The sequence below is a fragment of the Rhinoderma darwinii genome, chromosome 5 (assembly GCF_050947455.1).
Source record: "Rhinoderma darwinii isolate aRhiDar2 chromosome 5, aRhiDar2.hap1, whole genome shotgun sequence".
Classification (NCBI taxonomy): Eukaryota; Metazoa; Chordata; class Amphibia; order Anura; family Rhinodermatidae; genus Rhinoderma; species Rhinoderma darwinii.
The window spans coordinates 307,835,486-307,857,672 of NC_134691.1; the positions used below are offsets into that span (position 1 = coordinate 307,835,486).

Here is a 22,187-nt window from a genome sequence, read left to right on the forward strand (position 1 = left end):
TTTAAATGGTGCCAATAGAAACTACAACTACAACTCCTCCCGCAAAAAATAACCCTTCACACAACTCCATTGATGAAAAAATAAAAAAAAGTTATGGCTCTTGGAAGGTGGAGTGTGAAAAATGGAAATAAAAAAGCAAAAAATGGCTCAATCCTGAAGGGGTTAAGGATCTATTTTATATGGAGCCATAATAGGGCACCTATAGAAGTGCATGTAGCCTCTACTGAAACTTCGCATATCTCCAATTTCATACAGAGATGTAAACGTTTTTTTTGGTTGGATTCGCATAGAATGCTCCATTCAATGCCATATGTACAGAGCATGCTTATAGCGAAGAATAGCTCAATGTGCCACCCGTCATACAGCCTCCGTGCCATGTGCAGAAAGGTAGAGCGCTAAGCTCACCTAACGTGAGTGGACTATAAAAAGCTTGGCTATGGGTTATTTTGGCAAAGCATCGTGGTTCTGAATATTGGAACCATGAAACTGTATTTAAGTGTAACAAATTACGTTCTCATTCCATGTCATATGGACTAAATAGATACAGAGGAATATAAACAGGTTCTGACTAAATGCATCTTGTTGTCCTCTCTATTTGCAGAAGACATTTTACAAGATCTACTCCAATAGCTGCAAACTAGAGCAGGGTCCCAGGTCACAAATGTTCCTGGAATGGAAAGTATTGCTGCAGAAGGCCGGGAATGATAAGTTCACAAGTAAAGCAAGGAGGAACATTTGCAACAGTACAAGGAAATAATGAGACACAGGGGTAGATACACTGCACAGTATTCAGAGCAGTCACTGTGAAATGGGTCTCTGAAGCCATTACGGACGGTATTACAGGCTGTGCAGAGCTGCTCTAAATTGTGACATATTTAACTATTTCTATTCTAAAATTACAGCTTGCCACAAAGTACTACATTTAATTATGCATGAGATAAGATTGCTATAGTAAATAAGGTATGACTAAGCCTTGAGCAAAAATGTATAAAGCAAACAAATATAAGCAACAGAATGTATTTCTTTGTACAAAATGTATTCTTGTGGTTGGGTATGGAATACCATGCTGGATTTACTATAGAAATTGGGCAATGTACATGGCATTGAATGGGAGTATACATAGTACATGTGGGATTTTTCCTAACAATAAATTACTTATATAGGAACTGGGAGGAGAGGATGGAAGGGTTGGTCGCACCATTATAGACTTTTGGAGTTTCGGAAACCGCTGACAGAACGTGCTTGTCTGTTTCCGTAACTCTCCGGCACTCTTCTCCCCGCTCGTTCCCAATTCAAGCAAACAGTTGGTTTAGAGACAGTGATCTGATCCCAACAATCAAACATTATAGAATATACAGATTAATTACAATCCATGTACAATGCTGCAGAATATGTTATACTATATAAGCAATGGGATATGAATACATTAATGTACATCGAGGAGTTATTGATTTCCTTTACGTAACCTATCCAAACGTAATCTATTTTATGGAGAACACTGGGGTGGACAAGTTAAACTATTAATATCTACTGACTGGTGGGCAGATATAAAGTCAGGACAACACTACCAGGAGTAGACAACATGAACACTAGTTGCAGGGTAATGACCGCTTCTCAAAAGATAGTCATTATGAATGAGAACAACCAGAGGAACTGCAAGACTTTCGTCAGTTTATAAAGAGTCTCAATTTTCAAGAAAAATAAATATCGGTCTATGAGAGGAAATAAAGTACGGTTCCGTTACTTATTGTTTTAATATTCTAATTTTATCCATGTATAATTAAAGTATTTGTGCAACTTGTCGCCCCTGTGCCATCAATAAAATATAGTCACTGTATTCTGTCAAAGGAGAGGGGACAGGGGCTGATGTGCTGAAATAAGAGCAGTCACGTCACAAGAACACGATGTGTGTACCCCTGGCCTATAGAGAACTTTTTTTCAGAAAGCTACCCACATACCGGTCATGTCGTAATGCTCTCATATCCACAAACACCGTTGTTGGATCTGGTCCGGATGTTCCCTGCAATACAGTAAGTAATAATAAATATTCCAAATTCACTGAATATTGTAGAACAACAACATAAAGTTGTAAAAAACACAAACCACAAACATTATAGCATTTTATAGAAGCTATGAGATCCCTATGTATAACAATCCCTATATAGCAAGAGAACAGGAAAAAAAATATGTGGTGTACAGATATAAAAGCTTTAAACAATGAATATATAGGCATATATCAAAAGGAAGTGTACACAGGTCCGGTCATTTTCTTTTAATTCATTGCACCCTTTGCTTCTATATCTCTGCAAAACTAAGCAGGAAAGCTAGAAAGCTGTGAGGAAACTCTTCGGGAGCTGTATCAGCAGCCATATTCGGCGTCACCCAGATTTCCCAGTAGCCAATATAATTAAAGCTGGTCATACGTTACTGATTTCAGACAGTTGTTTTCTGAAGGACTTGTCATTGGTCTGTGAAGGTTGTCGTTCTCTACCATAATGTTGTAAACATATTTTTCTCTACTATTGTTTAATGTAAAAATCTAAATAAAGAAAGAAAACTGAAAAAAAACAAAATGCTGATCGATCTCTGCCTTGGTCTGTGGTCTCATCTGGACTCTATTGATTGGATGCAGATCTGTTGTTTGGCATGAAAAACTTTCCAAGGACTGCATCCAACAACCGAAAAAATCCAACATGGCAGGTCAACTTCTTTAGATATCGGTCTTCGGTCAGTGTCTGTCACACATGTTCATGTCACAAAAGGGCTCTCACAGTGGGCAGAAAATGGTCTAAATCGGCCATCAAAAAATCTATAGTGTATGACCAACTTAAAATGGGTTGAGGATAGGTGGTAAATATATGATTGCTGGGGGCCCCAATGCTGGGACCCCCATCAATCACAAGAATGGGGTCCAAAGCCCCCTGCTCCTCCTTACTGCACGACCGTAGGGATGAGTTTAAATTGAGCAGTGATCACTCATGCCCACTGCCGCTCCACCCAATGCCTAAGGGGGCCTACAGAGATAACAGAGTATGGCACCACACCCCTCTATAGGTTGTGTCTGGTATTGCAGCTGAGCCCCATTCACTTCAATAGGGCTCAACAGCAATGCCAGACACCACCCATGGACTTGTGTGGTACGGTTGTAAGAAGAAAGCAGTCATGTTCTTCTCTTCCTGAACAACCCTTTTAAGGTTATGGCTACAACTAGACTTTTTGAAGTAAAAATTTTTTATATAGAGTAATCGAAACCTTAACGATGGAATTCCCAGAGATTTCCAAGTAATTTTCATATTACTCAAGGAAAAAAATATTAAATACCCAAAAAATCCCATTATGTGATTGAAAAGAGAAATCACTAGCGACTCATTTGACTGAAGCAATTTTGAAGAGATTTTCAAGCTACCCCTATGCATTCCCATGTACAGCGATTTCCGAGCGATTTTGTTTATAGTGAGCAAAGAAAAAGCCCTCAATAACGTTAATAAAAAATATGTTAAGATTATGACCTTAGTTGTAATAAAATCAATACTAGTGATAAGGTATGGTGAATAACCAGAATGGTGAAAAGGCGAAAACAAAGCCCGAACTTAGTAAAAATATTTTTTTTTTGCAGATTAGTAGGAAGTAAAAATATACGGCCATGCTATGCTTGGGATAGAGAGGATTAAATAAAAGACGCCATATCCCAGGGGGCAGTGGACAAAAAACCCTGAGTTTTTAGGGCAAGTCAACTTTCAAATGCAGTCAGCGACGCAGAGCACAAATCAGGCAACCACTAATTCAATTTTACCGTCCGCTGGTCAGGCATGGCTACAACACACCTGCATGCTGCATTCATACATAGCCAAGTTTATGTTCACAGGAAAGCATTTTGGCCTAAACTACTGAAATTGTGCATGTTCAATACCACCTTCTATGAATTATAATCTGTGGTTGAACAAAAACGCTCTTGAATTTGGAAGTGCAAAGCTTTCCATAGTAATGAGCACAATCATGTGTCTGCCATAGGGAATAGTAAATCCCAAGGTTGAAAGTTCAGGAATGTGATTGTGGGACTAGAAATCTCGTGTGTAGATCATCCCTTCCTACACTAAATTGTCATGTGTCATGATTCTTCTTCTACTACACCAGTGTTCCTTCAACCAGTTTCAGGGCCACATGTGGTTCTCAGTACTCTAGGTTGCCCAGCTGTTGGCAGCTGCAGATACTATTTTGCACCGATGACACCAGATATGTTATAATACGGATGTAGCCATCTTTATCTGGACTTTGAGAACTTGTTGCAGCATGATATCACACAACAAAAGCTATTGAAAAGCCATTTAAAAAGTCAAGTTAGTTTTTTGACACTGTATTTAATGCGTTAAAAGTCAAGATAAAGATGGCTACATCTGTATTACTAAATTGTTCACTTGTTCATTTGCTCTTTAAGTAACATTTATTTGATTTTGGTAACAATGCTATAAACCAAAGCAGTGAGCCGCTAGGACATTTGAATGGGCATCATGTTATGACTGGCTAGATGAGACTTTTTGGATATTTTTGTAGAATGGGGTTGCCTTAACAACCCCTTTAATGTGGCTCAACACCAATGACACCCCAATCTCAGACAAGAGGCGCCAGCATTATGGATCAAAACCTGTAGACCAAATGTTGGCAATTCTAGAGATACAAGGAGCCACTGCTTTAATGTTGACCAGTGGGACTAATGCGGTCCATAATGATTAGACCTTGTATTTTTTGATGGTCAGAGGAAAAACAGACTGTGTGGAGCTCATATTGGAGGCAATAATGAAGGCTTATAACTCTCTGAGGCGATCATTTTTTACAAAGGGTTTTAAGCTTGTTGTAAAATCTCGGTATTATAACAGAGATCATTTTATTATTCTCATAGAAGAGAGAAGGAAACGGACTCGCTCTTGCCAAATATCAATCTGCAGATGTTTTTAGCGGTTGTTGGGACATATACCCGTTTAATTCAACCCTAATACTTCCAACTTTTGAAGTACTGGAATACATCTTTGTGCACCACTGATCTTGAGAATGAGAAAGTTCTAGTCCAAGCTCAATTTCTGGATTTATTGGAGTGGTAGTTGTATATTTGCAGTCACTCCTCTGAAATGAATGAGATTATTAAAAGTGGACCCACCTATAGGTTTCCATAAATCCCATTTATTTCAATGGATAGTGAGCATTCATGTTTGGCTAGCAGCACATCGGACCTGGGTTGGGACCATCACATACTTATTCCGGGGATATAACTCTGTCTGATTGGCACATAATAAAAGTTAATTGACTGTATAGAAGTGATCTCTAAAGTAAAACCCAGATATATTACATCATATTGATTTGAATGTATTCTTTTGCATTAAATTAATGTTCGAAAAGTTCATCCAATGATAATTCCTACACCACATGAGGTTTCCGCCAAACATCTTGAAGTTACAACTTTCAAACATTTTGGGGCATTTGTATATCTTAACATAAAAAGTAACTAAAAAATTCTGACCATTTTCACGTGGATAATATATTTACATTCACAACCACATGGGAACCATTTTAACCACTTTTACCCAAAGCAACAACACAACAAACAAATACTTAACTATAATACGGCCATAAAGAAGGGCAAGGACACATGCAGAGATAGTTGCTTGACAATCTTAGAGATTATAGTGGTTAACCTTACCTTCAGTGTATGATCGTGTGACTCTAAAAATGTGGTTAAAACTTTCAGTTTTGTGTCATTTATATTTTTGCTTAGGGTCAGTCTAATTATCAAAGGCAATTTAAGAAGAATAAAGCTTGATGGAAATTCATCTGCATGGGGGAGGCATGCAGCTCTGTTATAATGGGTGTAAAAAACAGAGGCCTTGAGGGTTCTGCTAGAGAGATCTACCCAATTGACTCAGATTAAAGGAACCACCATAAAAACTTTAATATAACGGACCTACAGCCAATAAGACAAGTCAAAGTTCAAAACCAATCACAAAGCTGGCATTTATATCTGTGGGAAAATAAAAGGATCAAATTATTGACAAGAGAGAAAAGAAGTACTATGCACACCAATATGGAGTTATTTATCCAAACAAATAATTTATTTATTTGTAGCCAGTGACAGTGCACTGCGACGTTTCGGTCAACACCTTGACCTTCCTCAGGCACTTAAGTCAATGCTGGTCCTGCGTGGATGGCGCTGTAAGATTGGCGGGTAACCGCTGTGTGTGACTGAAACGTCGCACTGCACTGTCACTGGCTACAAATAAATAAATTATTTGTTTGGATAAATAACTCCATATTGGTGTGCATAGTACTTATTTTCTCTATTGGATCAGGTTGGGCCCCTACTAATGCACCCACACCATTACCTAGTGCTATCCGAGCCTTGTAACTAACATTATTGACAAGGTTTTCCAACCTGTTTGAACCATGGACCCTCTGCTATGGCAGACTTTGGACGCCCATGTTTTACATGAATTGCCATTCATCAATGCAGGGGAAATGTGACGGCTACTTCCCCTTGCAAAAATCAGTTTTTTTTTTACTGAGTTTACTGTGAATGATTTTACGCCGAACAAAAAGATTTGATATATCAGTATTCCGTGCCAACCTGAGCATTAAAGACAGTTGAAGAATGTAATCAACTGAATCGATTTAGTTTCATTAATGTCAGATCTCCAGTGACCACTTCAATTTTCAAGGTTATCATACAGAATATACACTTCTCAAAATTGAAATTGCAACACCGAGAAGGGTAAGCCGTAAAGTTATGCAAATCGAGGAAGTAGCAGGTGTCGCTAAAATCTGCAAATGATAAAAAAAACTGATTGAAAGCAAAGTTTTTTAGCCACATGAAACCTCAAAAGTCAATGGAACCGCTGCTTTTAAAATTTCGCCAGACTGAGGGCATCCAGGGTCTCCGGGTTGGGGGACGCGTCCATAAGACGGCGGCCTTTGCAGATGATCTATTGCTGATGGTTACGAACCCACTCACTGCCCTCCCGTTGATCCTGGATGTATTTGCTCAGTTCGGGGATATATCCAATTTTAAAATTAATTATGGGAAATTGGAGGCCCTAGGTATCTCCTTGAAAAAAAAACAGTTCGCATACTTGAAATCCATTTCCTCGTTTAAATGGCAATCTTCAGCTATCCAATATTTAGGCATTAAGATCCCAGCGGACCCCAAAAATATATTCTCCCTGAATTTTGCCCCTCTAGTATTGAAGATACAAAAATTCCTGTCTAAAATTAATGTTCCATTCCTTTCCTGGATTGGTAGGAAAAATCTATTAGCCACTTATGTGCTCCCTCAGATCCTGTACCCATTGCAGAATATTCCCATAGATCTCCCGGTTAGCTATTTTAATAGATTCAGACGGCTGTTTATTAGTTTTCTGTGGAAGGGAAGACGCCCCAGGTTGGCTCACAGATTACTCATTTTAAAAAAGAAACGGGGGCTTATCCTTACCAGATATAGGGTTATATTATACGTCCATTCAACTACTTCGGTGGTCACAGCTTGCTAACGTATCTCTTACTCACAGTTATTTAGATTTGGAGAGACGGGTCCTCTCGGAGGAATATCGCCACTTACTCTGGGTTAAATTGCCGCTACCGCCGAAAACACTTTTAGGCCTCATGCACACGACCGTAAAAACTCCCGTTATTACGGGTCGTAATCACGACCCGTAATAACGGGCTCATAGACTTCTATTGGCGACGGGTGCCTTCCCGTTTTCTCACGGGAAGGTGCCCGTGCCGTTGAAAAAGATAGAACATGTCCTATTTCAGGCCGTAATAACGGCACGGACAGTCCATAGAAGTCTATGGAGCTCTCGTAATAACGGGTGGCTACATGTGTGCACCCGTCATTACGGCAGTGTTGCTAAGCGACGTCAGTAAATAGTCACTGTCCAGGGAGCTGAAAGAGTTAACTGATCGGCAGTAACTCTTTCAGCACCCTGGACAGTGACTACCGATCAGTATAAACCTGTAAAAAATAAAAATAAAAAACGTTCATACTTACCGACAACTTCCTGCTTCCTCCAGTCCGGTCTCCCGCCCGTTGCCTTGGTGACGCGTCCCTCTCGACATCCGGCCTGACGTCCTGGATGACGTTTCAGGCCATGTGATCGCTGCAGCCAATCACAGGTCAATCACAGGCTGCAGCGGTCACATGGACTGCCGCGTCATCCAGGGATGTCGGGCTGGATGTGAAGAGAGGGACGCGTCACCAAGACAACGGCCGGGTAAGTATGAATTTCTTTAACTTTTATTACAGAAAAGGCTGTCCCTTCTCTCTATCCTGCACTGATAGAGAGAAGGGGCTGCCGATTAGTGCAGTGATATTTTGCCGCCAAAAACGTGCTCGTAAATACGGGTGGAATACGTGTGACACCGGACACATATTTACGAGCACGGGTTCGTAAATACTGGTGCAAAACGGGTGGAATACGTGTGACACCGGACCCGTATTTACGCCAGTATTTACGGGTGGGAAAAAATACGGTCGTGTGCATGAGGCCTTAGTTAGTGATATGACGAGAGGTATGTTTAAAGTCTGTCAGAGGTCTAAAGCACTGAATATGGCCAGAGGTCACCTGTCCCCGATAGCTCCACTGGGAACCCTTCCCTACTTTACGGATAGAGATGCATCTCTAGGTTTCGACATTATGGCCCCTCCTGAGCTATCTTCGGGTTAGGGAGGTTACAGCGGAAAGGGTGGTTCCGGATTTAGGTGTACTGTTGGGACATTCTAGTGACAAAGGGGGGGGGGGTGACTTGGGCCACAAATGTTACATTTCTCCACCAAAGGGGTTTTGAATCGGCATGCTGCAAGTTCTTGGCTAAGGCTCCTGCTTCATACCCAGATCCTACCTGGATGGAGAATTATACTCTTATGTCACAATCTCCTACTAAAGCTCTGTCAAAAATTTACACTAATCTTCTGGTAGATTTAACCCACACCAAACCCTCTTTCCTACTGGCCTGGGAGAAGGAGTTAGATATTGTACTCTCACAAAGAGATGTCTCCACTATTTTATCTAGATCTCACGGGTTTTCATGCTGTGTGAGACATCAGGAGAACTCCTACAAATTGCTAACACGCTGGTACAGAACTCCGGCATATCTATATCAAATTCGTCTTCTTGCCTCAAATGTATGTTGGAGATGTGGGTTGGCTCCTGGATCCTTGTCACATATCTGGTGGTACGGTCCCAAAATCAAACCTTTTTGGGTTCAGGTGGAAAAGGCTATCAATGATGTGGTTGGTGGCTCTTTGGTACTATCACCTGGCTTGATCCTTCTATGGCTTCCCTCCGGAGATTTTATCCCTGCACGGAGAAACTTGGCTACTATGATGGTCTCGGTGGCTAAATTATTGATACCATTGAAGTGGCGAAGTGAGGAACCCCCTTCCATGGATATGTGGTGGTCTAGTGTTCATCAGTTACACTCAATGGAGGAGCTCGTGGGTTGGCATACCTTCTCAAGGGAGGTGTTTCTGAAGGTATGGAAGCCATGGAGGGATTATCATAAGAAACTGGAGTAGGGTCGGGGCTGGAATTCGGGAGAGGGGAGACAGGATATTCATACATTGATATACATTAATATATATACAATAATATACATTAATAGCACTTGGGGAAGTACTATTTATCATCTGACATACCAAGGAAAGGGGGGGGGTTAAGACCCAGTCTAGCCTCAGGTTTGGACCCAAGAGATCCCTCACAGAACACTTACACAGAATCTGTATGGCTGAGACTCAGGACACTCATGATATGGTGTGTCCAGACGCTGGCTACATCCGAGAGATAATAAAATGGGAGGTGGTTTGGGTTGCTTTTTGATCTGGTTGATATGCTTATCAATATGATAATACATACCCCTTGCCTCTGATGCTAGAGATACGGCTTGTATGTTTGTCTTGTATGTCCTCCTTTTCTGATTTCTTGTTAGTCTTGTCTGATAAAGAGATTAGGTTTTGCTCAGTGAATTGCTTTCATGAATATTTTCTATCCCAAACAGATGATATGCGGGAATTGCCTAATTGCAATTTGGATATATGAAAGTGATTACCTTTGTTGCACTGCTTTTATAATGTTATATATGTATTGTTGTTTCTTACTGAAAAAATTTTGTCTTTAAAATAAAGAATTTCTAAAAAAAAAAGAAACCTCAAAAGTCGGATCAAGTGGTGTGGAATGATTGTGCGATGCCTCCCGTTCGTCGACGTACCAGTTATCACCACTTGTCGCAAACGGAGAGGGACAGAATCCTTGAACGGAGAGTCATCGGTTTATCACTCCGGCAGATCGCCACTCGCCTAGGCTGAGATTTCAGCAGTGTTCAATGTTGCGTGTCCCGGAGGTTGAGAGAACAATAATGAATGGAATGACAGCAAGAGGTGCGCGGAGACTAACCTCTGCACAGATGGATCAACTGATTGGAAGAATCGTGCGTAGTGATCCATTATGTACTGCAGTGAAATTAGACGTCATATGCCAAGCCTAGGCAACCCGTGTTGACACAAACCATCAGAAGGCGTTTGCACGACATTGGGCCAGGCCAACTACAGGTGTTCTATTGACCACACATCACCGCTCTCAAAGGCTATCATGGTGCACAGCAAGACGCAACGGAGGCTGTAATAGAGGTCTAGCCTCTTCAGTCCTGATTTTGTCTCTGACTCCATGATAGCTGGATATTGCTCTGGAGACCACGTGGGCAACGCCATGAAAAGGCCTTCACAAGAGAACTTCATACCGGTCCTACTCCCGGGACTATGGTGTGGGGTGGCATAATGTACGGTAGCCGGACCCCTCTAGTCTTATTTTCAGGTACACTTACAGCTCGGCGTTACATTGATTGGGTCGTGGAACCTGTGGTACGGCAATTTCTCCAAAGTGCCCCAGAAGTCGTTTTTGACAGGACAACGGCAGGCCGCATGTTGCGTGTGCTACTGTGAGTGGCCTGCATGGCCTCAACGTGCTACCATGGCCTGCAGCGTCTCCAGACTTGTCTCCCATCAAGCACATCTGGGACATCATTGGTTGGCTATTGCAAAGGGCCAGCAACCAATCCTGAGGATTTGCGTGCCTAAATGCATTCAGCGTGGCATAACATTTCCCAGCCAACCATTAATAAACTCATTGATAGAATCCCAAGGCGCGTAAGTGCGTGTATTTCCACGCTCATACTTGATACTGAAAAAATCAAGACGCTTGTAATATTTTGTATACATTTTTTAGCATTTGCATATCATTAACAGGTCTATCGATCCTGTGATTTCCACAATTTAAAAAAATTTTCTTCCTGGTGTTGCAACTTCAATGTTGAAGAGTGTATTTATACATATATATATATATATATATACATACATACATACATACATACATATATACATACATACACACACATATATATACATATATACACATATATATATATATAAGTATATATATATATATATATATACACATAAATACACACACACACACACACATATACACACACACACACACACACACTTGCAAAGAGCGCCTCATGTGGGCATGTTTTGGCTGTAAGCTATACTACTGGCTGATCTATAAAAAAATCTCCTATTTTGCAACAAATGAAAGATATTGCAGCTGATAAAATTAAGATACAGATACTTACTGAAAACTTCAGCTGCATTTTCCCAGAAGCAAAGTTTGTACATGCTTGCATTGGGTTGTTTTCTCAAACCTTTACCCAACAAAATAATGAAGCACAATTCAATAGAAGTCAATATGTATCCATTGAATTTTATTGAAATTTAATTTAAAATGTAGCTAAACGTTTGACAAACTTGTGACGTCATAGTGACAAGTCAGAAGTTTGGATTGGCGGGTGCTCCGAGCGCTGAGACCCCCACCAATCGCTAACACGAAGCGGCAGTAGCACTCGTGTGAGCTCAGCCACTTCGTGTCTGTTCGGCTTTTTCCAGAGTACGTGCTTATAGACTTTCTATTGAGTTCGTACACGATACATTTATTTCCGGAAAAAGCCGAACAGACAGGAAGCGGCTGAACACTCACATGAGCACTTCAGCTGCTTCGTTCTAAAGATTGGTGGGGGTCTCAGTACACAGACCCCAACAATCCAAACTTCTGACGTATCACTATGACATGTCAGAAGTTTGTCAAACGTTTAGCTGCACTTTAAAGGTATATTCCAGTTACAACAAGTTACACCCTATCCGCAGGATAGGGGGTAATTTGCTGATCGGTGGGTGTTCGAAATTTGGGACCCCCTCAGTTTATGAGAACGGGCGTCCCATACCTCAGTTTTAACGGTGAGGCAGGTTGCTCATGTGCACTGCCGCTCCATTCATTCTCTATGGCAGCGCCGAAAATGGCCGAACGCTGTACTTGGATAAGGGGTAACTTGTAACCAGAATACCTCTTTAAAGGCTATCTCCACCTTTACAAACATTTTTTATTATTATTTCTATAATGTATTCAAAATACACAATGGAAGAACTTTGCAAATAGTTTTTATTAATAATATAATTCTATTTTGTATCTACAGCACCTATTCATACCTATGTGTCTCCATGGTTACAGACTACAAACAAACACTGTAGTCTTATCCTGCAGTCATACACCATTCCATCTATACTTCTTCTAGCTAATATACATTTGGCAGGTTAGCATAAAGTAGGGGGCTGAAAGAATGGGGTATGATTGTAGAATAAGATTACACAGGGTTTGCTGTAGTCTGTAACCATGGAGACACATAGGTCTGCATAGGAACTGTAGCCTCAAAATTGAAGGATATTATTAATCAAGACTATTTTCAATGTTTTCATGCTTTTATTTTAGATGCATAATACAAATAAATTAATTGCAAATGAGGACATAGCCTTTAGGAAAAAAGCAACTTGAATCACATATGTGACTCAAGTCAACCCTCCTTTGGCATTTGTGGTGACTTGTATTAGTAGAAAACAGATATAATATTCCTAGACTAATATATAAAAATAAATTATGCACAACTGTTAAACATATGTCCTTTTAAGCTACTTTAAATCACTTGCAATTTGTCAGTTTTTACTCAAAACATGTAAAAGTCAGAATCTGTTGACTCATTGTCTATTCTGCTCCACTATAGGAAGATAAAAGGTGGGTTTTTAGGGAACGTAAAAATCCCCTACCTGCTCAGCCAGTTTCCCCAGCCCGTGTGGCTATATCAGCAGGGATTGCAAAGGGGTGAGTGAAGGTACAGTAAGGAATAGGTGAAGAGAGTGAAAGGAAGGAGGTAACATACATAAGTCAAACAGATAAAAGAACACAGGGATGTAAGGAAAATGCCAGAAGCAGGGAGTAAAACAAAACAAAAAAACAAATGTCAAATATAGAAACTTTATCAAATGAAACAAAAGCAGTTAAAATAACAAAAGAAAATAATCTGTTAAAAGTTTAAACAACTAAAAGATGAGATGTCACAAGTTTAGTAGAGACAGTTATGAACAGTTGATGCCAAAGCTGCATTAAATGTCCGACACATACCTGAGAACAGAGAAAGAGTAGCAACACAATGCTGGTGTGCACAATTAGGAAACTGTAACGTGTTATGAGCGTGGATTCACAGAAGTGTATACTGCTTATTTTCCCCTACATTACATACTGCAAATTGTACTCCTAAAAACCACACCAACGTAACTGTGCCAGAGGCAAAGTTAGAATTCTGAAATTTGTTACATTCAGTGGAACGGGAGAAGCAGTAAGACGTTAGTAAGAGTTCCGGTAGTCCTCCATACTCTACTCCAAAAAAAAGAAAAAGGTCTCTACCTTATTATTTCAATTTCTATGCTGTTAGTCATTGTCTCTCCCCCAGAAGGAGATGTAGGACAAGGGAAGGACATACTGCCTATACAGCTGCACAGGGGCACTGAGGGAAGGGGCCTCTTAGCCGCTACTCCAAGCTCTGTGGCAGACTGTGTAGGCACACATCCTAATGCGTCCACACAACTGTGAATTTATTTATACATTTCCTGGAGGAATAAATGAGGAACAGCACCACGCAGGGTTCTAAGAGAACTTGCTCCAAGTTTTTAGTTTTTTTTATGGGGATTACAAGTATTTTCGAAAACAGACATGTCAGAGGAGCGGACAGGTCTGGCTTAAACCAGGGCACTCAAACAGCCAGCGCTGTTTAGGCATTTCAAAGGTGTGTGCTGTTTTGTCATCATCGATTGTCTGAGATAGATCCTGCATTTAGCATTCAGGCACTCTATATTCAGCAGTAATGAAGTGCTAACCACGTGATGCCATTTGGCCAATCTCCAGAGAGCAATACACTGATGAGCATGTGACACAAGCCTTTGAACAACCATTCGAAGCCTTTTATTTGCCTCATGCAGCACACATTTTAGAAGCACCCGTGTGTGTATGAATGAGCGCCCCGTGTGCGTTCACAAATTATAAATATTTTTTTTTATTGCTGTTGCTTTTTTTCACTCACGTCCATAATTCTTTCATTTTCTTTGCAACTAACTAACTAACTAAAGTTAGTCACATTAAAAACACATTAAGTTATACATGTGAAGGTTTTCTTGATAGTCCACCCCAAAGCTACCAGAGAATAGGGGAATTCACAAAATGAATGGCGATAACCAATTAGAAGATTCCACTGATAATAGTGTATTTTATATTAGGTTTATTCTATTGTAGAATGAGCTGCATATCTTACTATAGGATCTATTCTTACAATTCATTTTCTATTACTTTGTCTGTTCATTAATCCTGCAAGTTTGACAAATCGGGTAATTGTGATGTCCATTTAATGCTGGAAAATTGTAATTTTATTGTAAGACATAGGTTTGTGTACCAAGCAATTTTTACCCCCTTAAGCACCAAGCCAATTTTGGCCCTGATGACAGAACATTGGTTTTATTTTTCCTCTTTACATCCCGGCGGTCATAAATTAAATTTTATGTTCGACACAGTTCTGTGAGGCCTTTATTTTTGCGGGATGTGTTGCACTTTATGTAGGAGCTGTTTTTTGGTACATTTGCATTAGAGCTTGATTTATATGAATTTTAATTTTGCCCAAAAAAAAGCAGTTCCGCTGCAGTTTTTTTTTACACTGATTATCATAAATTATTAGATAAATTTATTGTGCAGACTTTTACAGTCATGATGATACCAAATATGTGTATTTTTTAATGGTTTTGGCTTTTATATTTAATAAACCAGCTGCTATGGATACACATACACATCCATAGTCGTCCGCAATTGCGGAAGCGCCCATGGAGTTTTATGGGCGAGTCCGTGCCGCAATTTGTGGACAAGAATAGGAGATGTTATATATTTTGAGGATCATTTATACGGCCCGAACACACATTCGTAAATATACGGAAAGGTGTTCGTGGCCAATAGAAATGGATGGGTCCGCAATTTTATCTGTAATTATGGATGAAAATTATGGTCGTGTGCATGGGGCCTTAGGCAGTGTATTCATAGCAACCAGACTGGTTTTCTCATATGACAATTGAAAGCTGGCTTGGTGCTATGGTGACAGCAGCAGCCATCCATGCCACCTAATCTCACCCACTAATATTAATCAGATTTTTCTAAAATATACTTAAACTCTGTACTTGCATGAATTTATAAAAGTGTGATTTGCCGTCAGTTGCCCTGAGGACTCCACAAGAACTGTGTGAGCAATAGTCAGATGTATTACAAGTAAATGCTAAGAGAAAACAGAGGATTCTAGACTCTAAAGTAATGATGCCACGCTACTCGTGAGATTTCATATAAATACAGATTCACAAGCTAGAGATTTGACTTTTATCAACCTCTCTGCTGATAATCTTAGAGATTTAAGTAAATAACATCAGCAAATGGCAATATTTTCTTAAGCTCCGCAACTGGAATACTAATGCAGATCTTAAACAAAACCTGTATAGTACAGAGTTTAGAAACACTAACTTTATATATATATATATATATATATATATAAAATGCGGAAAAGAGTGAAGCAGCACAGCGACAGCAGTGGGTGCAGGCCTCCTAGGTTGAGGCTATGAACCCTTGTTAGTGTAATCCCAAAAAATAAAGAGGCAGCACTCTAGGAAAACTGGTGAGAAAAGGTGATGTGTTTGATTCAACCCAGGTAGGCAACGTTTCGATCCGTCTCTATGGGATCTTTGTCAAGTCATTTTTCTGGAATATGTGTGTATATATATATATATATATATATATATATATATATATATATATATATATATATATATGTAAAGAGAGCGAGCAAGAGAAAGTGAGAGAGAGAATTATGAGGTTATAACACTGATATACTGGCGGTAGAATGTAACCTAGACAGTTATAATGTAATCCACACATGGACGGGCACCATGAGGCCTGTGATTTGGGCAGTAGACTTTGGAGTGGCAAAATGGTGTAATAGAATTTTTTTTCCTAACCATTTGCGGACCGCCCATAGACTATAAATGTCCGGGCGGCCCGCAATGTAGTAGCATTTAGTGATCATTTAGAAGTGATATTGCAGTCCCTCTCCCCCTCTAACTTCTTTCTCTCCAGGCAGGCTGTCCGGAAGGGAGAACGGTAAGTGAAAAAACACACACACACTTTTTTTTTTCTCCAATAAATATATTTCCATCTATGTCATATCGATTTATCTCATATCTATCTTTTTATCTGTCTCGTATATATTGATATATAGTATCGTTTTAGGTTGGGGCTACACAGCGATTTTGGGCGCGACACAAGTCGCACGGCCAAAGATCACGACGTTTCGTAGCCTACATGGCAAGTAATGAAAGTGAATGTGGTCGCGGTATTTTACTTGCGTTGTAAGCTACCGGACAAAGCGATTTTTGGCCATGGGACCTGTGTCGTGGCCAAAGTCGTCATTGTAGCCCCCAGCCTAGACCTATGCTATGGATCAACATATATGAGACAGACAGATGAATATGAGATAGATAGATATGAAATAGCTAGATAAATAATTAGATAGATATGACAGATGATAATATCTTTATACATCTAAATTGTAATATTTTTTTTTTTTGTGTTATACAAATAAAGATTATTATTATTTATATGTGCCTATCTCTTTACCTATATCTTTCATAACTTATATATATATATATATATATATATATATAGATGTACAGTTTTAGGCTGCGGCTACACGGCGACTTTGGCTCTGACACTGGTCGCATGCACAAGGATCGCTTTGGAACCAGCTTTGGAAAATTTGCTCGCCAAAAGCCAGTTTGCGCATCATTCATTGTAAATGCGCCCAGCGTATATAAAATGCTGACACATTTGGCATCGTTGAAGTCGGCAGAAGTTGCCAAATATGTAATCAGGTGTGTTTACCCAGTGCCTGCACCAGATGTCAGAAAAGATCACCTGAATTCACAATTCATATATACATTTTTTTTTTCCATCAAAGTCAATGAATTGTCTGGAAAAAAATAGAGGGCTAAAATCTTTTATAGGTCACTAAACGAATACCTTGGGGGGGGGGGGTCTAATTTCCTAATAAGAGTCAATTTGGGGGTGTTGACTGTGTTTTGGCACTTCACAACATCTGTAATGTTCGTATGGTGTCAGAAAACCAGCTTTGGAAAATTTCCTCTCCAAAAGCAAGTTTGTGAATCATTCATTGTAAGCTCCGCCTTGCATCAAGCGTGTAAGAAATGCGCACATATTTAGTATCGCTGAAGTTGGCAGAAGTTGCCAAATATGTATTTAGGTGGGTTTACCCAGTGACATGCACCAGATGTAAAAAAAAAAACATCACCTAAAATCATATATTCACATTTATTTGCCTTTTTTCCTTTTACATTTTTAAAAAAGTCAAATATATCTATTGTTATTTTTTTTACACAATATGGAAGCCCAACACGCTCTGAGAAAAACAAGACCAAATGTCTTGAGATCAGAGGTGCTACATTGTAATGTGGGCCAAACACTGTGTGTGTATATGTGTATATATATATATATATATATATATATATATATATATATATGTATAATGAAGGCCACAACCTGACCACTAATATGGCAATATTATAATAATAACATACCTAGAGTGATTATGTTTCTTTGGTTAGACTGTAGTGTCAAAATTTTGCTAACTGAGCAGTGACAAAGTGGTTGATGAACAATATAGAGCCCTTCATTCTGGAAATGGTGGTGCTCGGAGATCAAATACTTCACTAATTCAATCTGCTCAAATGTATCTATGATCATTATGGTTGGATTTAGCTTTTAAGATGAAGACCACAATCAATCAAGGAAAGATATGGCCTGGTCCATATTTCGAAACAGTAGGCACTCTATGCCCCCACTTTATGGTGCTTTTTGTGAGCAGTGCCAATTTTAGGGGGTGGCAAACTGGGCAATTTTCTAAGGGGCCTTGAGGATGGTGACCCCAAACTAAGGTTACCTAGCATTATTTAGCGCCGATGGGTGGTATTTTTTGGGAATTTAATAATTGAATGGCAGTATTATGTGGGCTCTATATGGGTGTATTATTTGGATATTATTCTGGCACTATATGGTGGTAATATAGGGGCTGTTTATTGCAGTATTATTATATGATGGTATTATGAGGGCTTAAATTACGAGTAAAAATAGCAAGAAGGGGAGCCCTACATTGCTTGTTGCCTAAGGCCCCATTTTGTTATGAAAAAGTCAGTTTGCCAGGCATTGCATTCTCCTCTAGAAGCGTTGACTGTAATACAGCAAGGAAATATGCCACAAGAAAAAAACATCTGTGTTCCTCTGTTTAAAATCAGAGGTACATACACACAATTCTATGGGTGCCTTTTAACAGATCCCTACCACTTAGATCTAGGGCATCTAAGCAAACATATGATATTGCCTTGTTTGTGCACTACATCCCTTACTAACATGCATTTATAGCAACATGTTATATAACAAACGTAATAGTACTATGCTGGAAAATGTAGCAGTTACACTATATTAAAAAAAATAATGAAATTTCTTAGTGGCAAAATTAAAAAATTCTATCATCAATGGAAATCAGTTAGGAATTATAATGTGCGAGAGAGGAAGATGGTTTTATGAAAATAATAAGACAAACAAGACAATTGTCTTGTTTGTCGATCTTTCCCTATATTTATGCACTATAGAAGGGCATTCATTCCCCGAATAATGAAGTGCAGGATGTGATGACGGGGGATTGAGTTTCTTCCTTTTACATGGTAAGCCCTTTATTCCAGAACAGGTAGAAATAAAATACATCTGTGGAGACGTTCTCTGCAATATTATATAAGCAAGATGTTTGAAGCCAGAACAAGACAGATGGTGAGTCCTAACCAGTGTAATAAACAGCTTGTGACATATAAATGCTCCCAATATCCTAAGCCCTGGAGAACATACATAATGACAACATCGTCTGCAAAGACCCTGTATGTTTCACGGCTCTGTCAGCACCATAAGGGATAATCTATACCTGAAAATTAGAACAGCTGCACTAAACATGGAAGTAAAAATGCCCAACAAATTATTGTAATTTCCAGGGCACATTCTGCTATGTAGGTGGATCAAAGCAGGCCCGGCCCTCCACTAGTGAGGATGACAGATTTCAGCGATCTATGTAATAGCTGTTCTGCATTTCTAAGGCACAGGAGTAGCATGGATGTTAATGCATCTACTGCACATCTGGTTAAAACCTAAAAAACAGGATATTTATTAAAAAAAACATTTGAAGTAGCGTAAATATTTGCTACTGCTTTATGAATGAGAAGAACACTGCCAAATATATCTTCAGGGGGTGACTATGACGTTTTCTTATTCAACAATTTCTTGGATATGAGAACCGGTTTTGGTCAAGAGTTGAACACGGCACATGACCAAATTTTAGTAGTTTTCCATCCACCTTCCCAGAATAAAATGCTTTCTTGGCAGAAGTATAATTTAAACCGTTGCCTTCTTTTTATGGATGTCAAGTATAAAATATTTGATTATTATTATTAGATGCCGGATATATATTGTTCTTGGTGTAACTCCACTTATATTAGGTCATTTTTGGCCTAAGTTTTTGACATAACACACACATGTACCGTTAGATGTTCAAGTTCATGAGCCACTCCATTTCTAGAGCGAAGACTTTAGGTTCAAGATGTTTAACAGCTCCACCCACGACACTTATATAGTCATATGGGCCAGGGCTGAGATCTGTTCCTATTCTGCTTCATGTTTCGTGATGGTAATGACCTTGTAGAATATGCTCTTTATTGACGGAGGTCAGTGGTCTACATTATTGAAGGCCAGTTTTTAATTAGCCAAAATGTAATAAATGTAAGAGGCTCATATAAGAAAGGGTAAGGATTAAGTGCTGCAGAGCTTTCCATCTCAACTGGAGAACCTTGGCATTTCAGATCAAAGGGTTGTGATGTAAGTATCTAAGAACCAGCAGTACGAGGCTGAGGTAGATCTGCAACACACTGCCTAACAGCCAAAGAATCGTGTCCTCAAGCTCATGGCCAGACTAGCCCAGAGCTACAAGAGGAAACCATCCTTTCATTTTTTTCGGCAGGAAGAAACAGTACACATATAGTTCAGGCACTCTTGGAAAATAAATTTTGTTTGAAAAGGAAATTCCTAATAAAAAATTTCCATCAATAAGGATAGAGGCTATCTGCTCATCATTTCATACATGCATAGCTTCAGTAAGTGCTATATCCCTCATCAAATGTAGGAAAGGGAATAAGATATTCACAAAGGGTTTGTAAGTAACAACTTGTACTTAACTAAAACCAATAATATAATAACAAGAACCCTATATATTGTGTGTAGAAGATCGTAGTGTCCAATAACATTAATAAATACTTTACCTGTAAACATATGGCTAAGTTAACACGACAGCCAAATGATGTGCTTACGGCCCGCGGATGCAGACCCAGGTCTTTAAATAATTTGGAGAAAGATTGGGTTAAAGAGATTCGAGGGCGCTCCTCAGCCACTACCACACATGTCCGTACTCTGGAGAGGTCCAAGCCCCTTGCCTAGAAAATAAAATGACAAGATATTAATGTATGCTCCCACGAAAATATAAAACAAGCAGAGTGGTAGCTAGGATTTCCTTCACCCTGGGTAAAGATACAGATTGCGGTCTTAGCCATCTATCTAAATACACTGGCCAAGGCACATGCCCAGCCAGCACTCCACCTAGCTACGCCCCTGAAAACAAGAATAAATCTGGAAAGGGTTTTTCCCACAAACAGGATAGGGGATACATGTGTGATCAATGGGGGGTCCGACCACTGGGACTCCCCAGCGATGAGGAAACCAGGGGCCCTATGGAGCTGCTGGAGTCAGCGGTCCCGGAAGTCCCAGAGAAATAAATGGAGTGCTAGCTGAGCATGCGCACCAGCGCTGCATTCTCATGGAGCACTTTGGGGTACTTTTGGTCCCCCCTTCTCATCGCTGGGGCTGCCAGCTATTTGACCCACAGCGATCACAAATGTAACCCCTGTCCTGTGGATAGGGGATACATGTGTTGTGTGGGAAAACCTCTTTAAGGCTATGTTCACACGGAGTATTTTGGGGGAGGAATATCTGCCTCAAAATTCCGTTTGGAACTTTGAGGCAGATATTCCTCTCCCTGCACGCCGATTTTCGCGCCGTTTTTCGCCCGCGGCCATTGAGCGCTGCGGGCATAAAACAGCGAGAAATACGCTTTCTCCTGCCTCCCATTGAAGTCAATGGGAGGTCAGAGGCGGAAGCGCCCGAAGATAGGACATGTCGCTTCTTTTTCCCGCGAGGCAGTTTTACTGCTCGCGGGAAAAAGACGCCGACGCCTCCCATTGAAATCAATGGGAGGCGTTCTCGGGCCGTTTTTGCCGAGTTTTGCGACGCGGTTTCCGCGTCAAAAAACTCGGCAAAATACCCCGTGTGAACATAGCCTAAGACTTCATATGTAGGAGCAGTTCTCCTTGGTGAAAGAAAGGGTGGACTATGTTCCCACTCATACATAATTGCATGCAAGGAGATGTAGAATAGAGATTATATTGATATCAGCAGACTCAGATGTTAATGGGATGTATCCTGGCTCTTTCTGGCCAAGGAAAGTGGTTGTGAAATTGTCTGCCAGTGACCAACCCCTAAACATGCGCAATCACTTACAATAATATATGTTTGGTTCAAATA

General features: G+C 40.0%; 1 protein-coding gene across 7 annotated transcripts in view; it reads right to left on the reverse strand.

The window, feature by feature from the left end:
• Positions 1-22,187, reverse strand: part of DIP2C (disco interacting protein 2 homolog C) — a 443,314-nt gene that overhangs the window by 16,501 nt on the left and 404,626 nt on the right. For all 7 annotated transcript variants that reach the window (XM_075827418.1, XM_075827421.1, XM_075827417.1 and 4 more), the window contains 2 exons: positions 20,873-21,043; positions 1,959-2,020 (listed from right to left, as the gene is read on the reverse strand). In XM_075827418.1, coding sequence (XP_075683533.1) covers positions 1,959-2,020; positions 20,873-21,043 — 233 coding nt within the window. The remainder of the gene's footprint in view (positions 1-1,958; positions 2,021-20,872; positions 21,044-22,187) is intronic.